The sequence below is a fragment of the Rhinolophus ferrumequinum genome, chromosome X (genome assembly GCF_004115265.2).
Source record: "Rhinolophus ferrumequinum isolate MPI-CBG mRhiFer1 chromosome X, mRhiFer1_v1.p, whole genome shotgun sequence".
Taxonomy (NCBI): domain Eukaryota; kingdom Metazoa; phylum Chordata; class Mammalia; order Chiroptera; family Rhinolophidae; genus Rhinolophus; species Rhinolophus ferrumequinum.
The window spans coordinates 47,100,287-47,109,860 of NC_046284.1; the positions used below are offsets into that span (position 1 = coordinate 47,100,287).

General features: G+C 42.3%; 1 protein-coding gene across 1 annotated transcript; it reads right to left on the reverse strand.

Moving 5' to 3' along the window:
- Positions 1–6,166: 6,166 nt before the first annotated feature.
- LOC117029957 (mediator of RNA polymerase II transcription subunit 28-like) lies at positions 6,167–6,798 on the reverse strand. Its single transcript, XM_033119353.1, has one exon. It carries the CDS (start codon positions 6,786–6,788, stop codon positions 6,252–6,254), a length of 537 nt encoding a protein of 178 aa, XP_032975244.1. The 5' UTR covers positions 6,789–6,798; the 3' UTR covers positions 6,167–6,251.
- Positions 6,799–9,574: the final 2,776 nt, after the last annotated feature.

Genomic DNA, 9,574 nt, shown 5'->3' on the forward strand with positions numbered 1-9,574 from the left:
TTATCGTGTAGCTCTGAGTACCCTATAAGTGGTCTAGAGATTCCCACTTGAGAAGTGCTGAATGAACGAATTATCCCAGACTTGCTTGCTTTTCACCCACTATCTCTATTGAAGACAATAGTGAGCAGAAAGAATGACTAGAATAGTTTGGAGTGTTGGGGTGAGGAGGTGTGTGGGGAGAGCCTGTCTTGTCATGCTGGATTTCCACAGCAGGACTCACAGCAGAACCAGCCGTACGCCTAGGTCCCAGAGGCCACCAGCAGCCTGCTTGATGTGATGTGGGCCTTCCCCTGACTCAAATTCATCAGCCCCCCAGCTGTTTGTGCCAGAAATTCTCCTTTGGGTTAAGGCCCAGTCTCCAGAAGGTCCTGGTAAATTGCACGTGTTATCTGGAATGGACAGCACATTAAGTCATTAGCACCCATTAATGCACTCACCTGAATAAATCTATCAGATTGCCTGTCACCTCTCAGAGGGCATAGCTGTGAGGGGTTGAGACAGTGACCAGGGACTTTTCCTTGGGTGCAGTGGGGTGGGGGTGGAGGAGCTCCAGTGCTGAGTTTCCTCAGCTGTGGGCCTTGACTCAGCTGCATCACAATCAGCTGTGAAAAGGCTGATTTCTGGGCCCCACTCCAGACCCCAGGACTCTATTTAACAAGCCCTCTGGGTCAAGCTTGCATCAAAGCACAGCCAAAGCAGGCATGAGGAGAGGAATGCTCCTGTGGAGGACTTGGGGAGCAGGGCCAAAGGAGGGGCCACTGAGGGCCAGGGCTAAGAGGACTTCCCCATCAGCTTCACGTTGCTCAGGCCCTGCTCTGGCGCTTCCTCTTTTCATCTCCTTTCTTCCTTTCTTTCTCTCTTTCTCTTTTTCTCTATTCCCTCCCTCTCTCCCTCTCTCCCTCCCTCCCTCCCTCCTCCTTTCCTTTCCTTTCTTTCTTTACTTCTCTCTCCCTCTCCCTCTTCTCTCTCTAGAGACAGAGATTTTGCCCTGCTGGCTCCTCCTCACCCATCTCCCTTATGCAGAGGGAGCCCCTCAGAAAGAGAGCCAGTGGCTTAGGAAGACCTTGAAGTGTGGGAGCTGAATTGACAGACTCTGGGGAATGGCCCATAGCTTCCTCATGTGCCTTCATTTCCTCCTCCCTGCTGGCATCTTAGGCATGTTTGCCCTCCTGGAGTTAGGAAGCAAAACACCAATTTCAACTGATGCTAATGGGAGCCTGTCAGATGCCACATGCTTGCTGCTGCTATTGCCACCCGTACAGCTATTTCCCATGACGAACTCCAGGCTTGTGTTTGAGACACCGCTGCCAGGAGCTGGCCTCCTAGCCTTTACTCACCTCTGTCTGAGTAGGAGTGGGAGTGGGGTGAAATTTGGAAAGGAGAAATGGGATGGACAATAAGAAAGTTACCTATGTTGAGTAGAGGACTGGGTGCCTCTGATAGGTTCTCCATTTTGGTTAGGTCTCTGTATGGTCATGGACACTTAACCTCTCTGTGCCTGAGGTCCCCCTGGAACAACAACAACAACAACAACAACAACAAAAAACCCAAAGGAGAATCTAACATCCTCCCAGTACTTTTCACCGGGGTGCAAACCTACAGAAGAATGCACCTGGAGCTTTTGGGAAGGAAAGAACCACACAGAGGAAAATGTCCCTTGAAAGACTCTAGGGAAAAAAAGGGTGTTTAAATCCACCTCCCCTGCAAAGCCCTGGGGGGATCCCTGCTAATTTTATAAATGAATATTTGATAATGTGCCCGTGAGTGTTAATGGGCCAATGAATTCCCCTTCCAACAGTTTACATTTTGTCCAGAGCTACGCTTTCAATGTCTTTCTCCAAAGGTATGATTAATAGTCAAAATGTTTGACACAGAAGCAGGTGGCTAAAAAGTTTGAGGGTTGGGGACCTTTCCTGGCTCAACCTCAGTTAATCCTTTACGTGTACACAGGGCTTTACAGTTGACTTTTATTTGTTCTTTACAATAACATTGTGAGGTATGTAGGGTTGTGCTAACCCCTGTTTTACAGTTGAGGAAATTGAAGATCAGGTTGACTAAATGACTATCCAGGGCCATACAGGTAGGGAGCGATAGCCTCCTGGGTAGAGTGTTCCTGGCTCTTTTCCATGCTAACTCCACCTGAGCAGAGCACAGGGCTCAGGAATACCAGGCCTGGATGCATCGGCAGGCTTCTGCCATTCACTTTTTCTGTCTGTCACTAATTTCTCTTTTCTTCGCTTTGACTTTTATGGACCACATTTCCTGTTCCTCTAGCGGCCATTCACCAGACAGGGGAGGGGGAAAAGTAGTTTTGCAAGATACAGCTGGAGTTGGTTTGTACATCACAGTGGGATAAAGCCCCAAGCCCCAAAAGGCCTGACTAGAACATTCTCACTGCTGGCCTGTCAGTAACTTGCTGTGTTTGACCTGGAATCAATTGATTAACCTTTCTGTATGCAAGTTCTCATCTTTTCAACCTGCATGAGCCTGGCCAGGCTCATGGTAGGGGGGCCTGCGGGAAGGAAGGAGAGAGAAGAGCAGGTGGGAGATGGGTATGGCTAATGAATAACAAGAGCTGAAGAGCACTTTGCAACCAATCCTAAGTGATGCATCAATATTTAATGGTATTCTTTGCCTCAAAAGCCATGGCTCAGAAATGGGAGGCATTTGTTAACACACTGCAGGCAGTTCCCTGGTAATCCAAGAAGCCTCCTATGTAGCAGAAGAGCCTAATTATAGCTTTTCTTTTCCTTATCTCCTTCTCTTGTTCATTAAGACCAAAGGACGTTTGCTCTGGAAATCAGATCTTGGTTTCAGAAGATTTCATCTGCTCCCACAAATTGGATTTCCCACCTAAAGTCAAATTCTCTGTTTGTAACAGACATCATCTGCCCAGAATTCTGTCCTTGGTATAGGCCTAAGCATGCGGAGATGTGCTTTGAATGGCTCCATGGGCTTGGTGGGCCTGAGGGAACTGAGGCTGTGATCTCAGGGTTTGGATCCCAGACTGCTCCTTTTGGAGAGACACTTGGGCTCCAGCTTACTTTGTCAGCTGAGGCCTGGTCTCTGACTGTGCTTGAGCACATTTTCAGTGGCATAACTGTAGGAGGTTTCTTTTTTCTTTTTTTTTTTTTTAAATTTATTTTTAATTTATTGGGGTGACAATTGTTAGTAGAATTACATAGATTTCAGGTGTGCAATTCTGTATCACATCATCCATAAGTCACACTGTGTGTTCACCACCCAGAGTCAGCTCCCCTTCCATCTCCATACATTTGATCCCCCTCACCCTCATCCCCCACCCCCCAACCCCCTTACGCTCTGGTAACCACCAAATTACGTTCCCCAGATTAATTTTCAAACCCCGTGGCCATCCTGTGGTCACCGACTGCCCTCCAATCCCCTCACCCTCCCCCCCCCCCCCCACCCCTCCCGCCCATCTAGCAACCCTCAGTTTTTCCTCATTGTCTCCCAAACTGTTTCTGATTAGTTCATTCACTTATTCTTTTCTTTAGAATCCGCAAATAAGTGAGATCATATGGTACTTATCTTTCTCTGTCTGACTTATTTCACTTAACATAATGTTCTCTAGATCCATCCATGTTGTTGCAAATGGTAAGATTTCTTTCTTCTTTATGGCTGCATAATACTCCATTGTATAAATGTACCACAGTTTCTTAATCCAGTCATCTACCGATGGGCATTTTGGTTGTTTCCATGTCTTAGCTATTGTGTATAGTGCTGCAATAAACATAGGAGTGCATAAAGATTTTTGAATTGAAGTTTTGGATTTCTCCGGATAGATACCTAGGAGTGGAATTACTGGATCATAAGGTAGTTCCATTTTCAGAATTTTGAGATACCTCCATACTGTTTTCCATAGCGGCTGCACCAGTCTGCAATCCCACCAACAGTGCACAAGCGTTCCCTTTTCTCCACATCCGCGCCAGCACTTGTTGTTTGTTGATTTATTGATGATAGCCATTTTGACTGGGGTGAGGTGGTACCTCATTGTGGTTTTTATTTGCATTTCTCTGATGGTTAGTGAGGTTGATCATTTCTTCATATGTCTGTTTGCCATCTGTATGTCCTTTTCAGAAAAATGTCTCTTCAAGTCCTCTGCCCATTTTTTAATTGGATCGTTTGTTTTTTTGGAGTTGGGTTGAGTAAGTTTTCCATAGATTTGTGATATTAATCCCTTATCAGATATATCATTGGCAAATATCTTTTCCCATTCAGTAGGATCCCTTCTTGTTTTATTGATGGTTTCCTTTGCTGTGAAAAAACTTTTTAGTTTGATATAATCCCACATGTTTATTTATTTTTTTTTTGACAGAAAACTTATGAATTTAATAAGGAAATGGCAATAACTGATACATATATTGCTTCAAAATATTTTCACTAAGCACCAAACAGAATAATAGTTCCTGAACTTTATCACCAAGAACCCCTTTATATTGAAAGACTGCCTAAAACTTAATCAGTTTATTTAGATTTTTAATCAAGAAATCTGTAGCTACCCATCAGAGCTTCTAATTAGCATGAAATGACCAGGTTAACGACCTTGAAGTCACATAATGTGAGAAAAATAATTTTAAAGGCTTTGTTTAACCTATACATTCTCACTGAGGGGACCTGTTGGCCTCAACCTGTATACTGTACACACAGAAACAAAATGAGTAATAAGTATTATGTATAAAAGAGAAATAATACATGGTCCCTGTATATTCAGAGGGAAATAATGCCTAATACTCACAAGGGGCACAGAGACATACAAATTACTAACCCTCCAGGGAGAACCAAGCGAGGTTGGTAGAGGACAGGAAGTCCTCCTGTGTCCTGGGGGTGTGGCAGCGAGGACACTCAGGGACTTCAGGGACAGGGCGGCATCCAGGCCAGACGCACCATGAGTGGACGGCATGCGTGTGGGGAGGAGCCTTTGAGGCTGGAGAAAACACAGTGAGCCAAGAAACCAAGCCACAGAGTTTCTCCTGCCTCTCCAGGAGACAGTGGAGGGTTTGTTTTGGGAAAAGGGATGTAATCTAGTAAGAGACTAAACAACAGAGAAAGGAAAGCCTCCTGCAGGCAGAGCCAGACACAATGCCAGTCTGTAGCAGCAGATCAACAGACCATGTCGGCCTGTGTGACCATCAAGAGGAGGCCCAAACGTCGTCCCAAATGCTGAGGCTCCATATCCTCTTTGTGGAGGGTAAGACGCCAAGAGTCACCCTGCAAGCCCCTCCCCAGCCACAGGCCCTGGCCCTCAGAATCACTAATGTATATAACCAATATATGTATCACCAATATATAATTGGTGAAATAACACTATCACCAATAAGAGCCTTCCTTAATGGAAAATTTCTCCAAAAAAGCAAAACAAAAACAACACAAGCAAACAAAACTCAAAAAGTGACATCACAGTGACCTTTAACCCTCATACATCACCTCTGCCCAAGTGGAACTATTAAGAACAGGGGTGCCCTGTTCTTTAACTGATTCATTACTGTGAAACATAACAAAATTTAGCATATCCCTGTTGCTACTACATCCCCTCCCAACCCAAAAAAGTAAAGATCACACAAAATATAACTTACCCAAATAAAAGCCCGTATCAACTGTAAGCCCGTATCCTACTGTAATATTACCACTAACCTAGGATATTACAATCCTCTTCCGACCTATTTTCAAAATATCCTCCTTCTGAGAGATCTGGAGGCATTATAAACATTGGTCGCATTAGATTCCTGTTCTTGAGGTAGTTCAAAGGCTTGAAACACAGCAAGTTTACAAATTTTTACATGCTACCACTGAGGGTTAATTAACATAAAAGGCCTATAACCAGAATTCTCACCCTCTAATTCACAGTCAGATAACACAAACTGGGTTTTCCTCACATGATACAATCTAATCTAAAACTAGAAACACACAGAGATTAAGTTATACAAAAATGTAAAAAATAAAAACAAGCAGAAAAACAAAACATAAAAAGGAATCTGTCCATGGCGTCACACTAAGTCTAAACTTTGCTACAAAAAAATTTACTTGGTTTACAAAAGCTATAGGTATTTTATAAAGTACTAAAGAAATAATAGCTTATAAAAATGGGAGATTTTTATATGGGAGCATGAAACTAAAAGCATCTCGTTGTATGGCAACGAGTTCTAAAACGAACTGTCCTCAGTAAGTGGTGTTGGCAAAAACCCTGGGCTTAGGCTGACTCATACAGTAGCCCGGTTCAGGCCGGCTCTAACTCAGGTTTGCTTCATAGGTGCAGGGATGTTAGCAGAAGCCTGCTCCAGGTAGGCCAGCGAGCCCTGCGGGACATCAGCTGGCTTTTTACGCTGCGCGCTGATGTCCTCCAGCACCTGCTGCCAATGCCGGAGCTTGGTCACGTGCTTCTGGACCAGAGCATCCTTCCGCTGTAGCTCGTTCCTTAGTTCCGAGACATCCTCTTTGATAACTTGCTCTGGTTTCTGGACAGATAACTGCAATCTTTTCTGTAGGAAAAAACACTCTGTCTGTCTCGCAATATCCAGAAATTTCTGGATACACTGATCAACACCGGTTCGAATTTCTTCCTGATCCGTGCCATTGACATAGTCCTGACTCACTAAAGAAGCAAAGCAAGCCTCGAAAGATGACTCCAACTCATCCACCAAGGTACTCGGAGAAGATCTCGGGGCACCTGGCGCGGCCTGAAGCAGCGAAGCCTGGCCCGGGAGTCCCGGCGGGGGTGGCGGGGGCCCCGGTGGCTGCCCGGAGAACATACCGCCCAGCTGAGCCGCCATTTCTGAAATGGCGGAGGACCCACATGTTTATTTTTTCTCTTAGTTCCCTCGAGCGAGGGTGTATATCAGTAAAAATCTTACTCCGGGTAATGTCTGAGAAGTTTCTTCCTATATTTTCTTCTAGGTATTTTATGGTTTCAGATCTTACATTTAAGTCTTTAAGCCATTTTGAATTTATTTTTGTATATGGTGTAAGGAGGTGGTCCAACTTCATTTTTTTGCATGTGTCTGTCCAGGTTTCCCAGCACCATTTATTGAATAGACTGTCATTACTCCATCGTACATTCTTGCTTCCATTGTCGTAGATTAAATGGCCATATAGGCGTGGATTTATTTCTGGACTCTCTATTCTGTTCCATTGATCTATGTGTATGTTTTTATGCCAGTACCATGCTGTTTTGATTACTGTAGCCTTGTAGTATAATTTGAAGTCAGGTATTGTTATACCTCCCACTTTGTTCTTATTTCTCAAGATTGCCTTTGCTATTCGGGGTCTTTTATGGTCCCATATAAATTTTAGGATTATATGTTCTATTTCTGTGAAAAACGACGTTGGCAGTTTGATAGGAATTGCATTGAATATGTATATTGCCTTAGGCAGTATGGACATTTTAACTATATTAATTCTTCCTATCCATGAACATGATATGTGTTTCCATCTATTTATATCTTCCTTTATTCCTTTCTTCAGTGTCTTATAATTTTCTGAGTATAGATCTTTTACTTCTTTGGTTAAATTTATTCCCAGGTATTTTATAGTCTTTGGAGCGATTGTAAATGGGATTGTTTTTTTAATTTCTCCTTCTGATGTTTTATTATTGGTATATACAAATGCAACTGATTTCTGAATATTAATTTTGTATCCTGCCACTTTACTAAATTCATCTATCAGCTCTAATAGCTTCTTGGTGGAGTCTTTAGGGTTCTCTCTATATAGTATCATATCATCTGCATACAATGATAACTTTACTTCCTCCTTACCAATCTGGATGCCTTTTATTTCTTTTTCTTGTCTGATTGCTGTGGCAAGAACTTCCAGAACTATGTTGAATAGAAGCGGAGATAGTGGGCATCCTTGCCTTGTTCCTGATCTTAGGGGGAATGGTTTTAGCTTTTCCCCATTGAGTATGATGTTAGCTGTGGGTTTGTCATATATGGCCTTTATTATGTTGAGATAAGATCCCTCTATTCCCACTTTCTTAAGGGTTTTTATCATAAATGGCTGCTGGATTTTATCAAATGCTTTTTCTGCATCTATTGATATGATCATGTGATTTTTATTTTTCATTTTGTTAATGTGGTGTATCACATTAATAGATTTGCGAATGTTGAACCACCCCTGCATACCAGGGATGAATCCCACTTGATCGTGGTGAATGATCTTTTTAATGTATTGCTGAATTCTGTTTGCTAATATTTTGTTGAGGATTTTTGCATCTATGTTCATTAAAGATATCGGCCTGTAGTTTTCTTTTTTTGTGGTGTCTTTGTCTGATTTGGGGATCAGGGTGATAGTGGCTTCGTAAAAAGTGTTTGGGAGTCTTCCCTCCTTCTGGATTTTTTGGAAGAGCTTGAGGAGAATTGGTGATAATTCTTTTTTGAACGCTTTGTAAAATTCACCTGTAAAGCCATCTGGTCCAGGGCTTTTGTTTGTTGGGAGACTGTTGATTACTGATTCAATTTCCGTGGTGGTAATCAGTCTATTCAGGTTTTCTGTTTCTTCTTGAGTTAGCCTTGGAAGGTTGTACGCCTCTAGAAAATTGTCCATTTCTTCCAAATTGTCAAATTTGTTGGCATATAGTTGCTCATAGTAACTTCTTAAACTCTTTGTATTTCTGCAGTGTCCGTTGTCACTTCTCCTCTTTCATTTCTGATTTTATTAATTTGGGTCCTCTCTCTCTTTTTTTTAATGAGTCTGGCTAAAGGTTTGTCGATTTTGTTTATCTTCTCTAAGAATCAACTCTTGGATTCATTGATCTTTTGTATTGTTTTTCTGGTTTCTATTTCATTTATTTCTGCTCTGATCTTTATTATCTCCTTCCTTGTGTTCCCTTTGGGCTTATTTTGCTGTTCTTTTTCCAAATCCCTTAAATGTGAAGATAAACTGTTGATTAGTGATGTTTCTTGTTTCTTTAGGTAGGCCTGCAAAGCTATGAATTTCCCTCTTAGGACTGCTTTCGCGGCATCCCATAGATTTTGGGTCGTCGTGTTTTCATTTTCGTTTATCTCGAGATATCTTTTGATTTCTTCCTTGATCTCCTGCTTGACCCATTCATTATTTAGTAATAAGTTATTCGGCCTCCATGAATTGGTGTGTCTTCCAGTTTTTTTCCTGTAGTTCATTTCTGATTTCATAGCACTGTGCTCAGAGAAGACAATTGGTATGATTTCAATTTTCTTAAATTTATCAAGACTTGTTTTGTGGCCTAACATATGATCTATCTTGGAAAATGTTCCATGTGCGCTTGAGAAAAAGGTGTATTTTGCAGCATTGGGGTGAAATGTTCTGAAAATATCGATTAAATCCAAGTGGTCCAATGTATCATTTAGGGCTGTTGTTTCCATATTGATTTTCTGTCAGGAAGACCTGTCCCTTGTGGTCAGAGGTGTGTTGAAGTCCCCGACTATAATAGTGTTACTGTTGATCTCTGCCTTTATGTCAGTCAGTACCTGTTTTATATATTTAGGTGCTCCTATGTTGGGTGCATAGATGTTTACTAGGGTTATGTCCTCTTGTCGGATCGATCCCTTTATTATTATATAGTGCCCATCTTTATCTTTTAGTA

Excerpts from the sequence above, each read along its gene's own strand:
- LOC117029957 (XM_033119353.1), bottom strand. The coding sequence starts at position 6,788 with ATGGCGGCTCAGCTGGGCGGTATGTTCTCCGGGCAGCCACCGGGGCCC.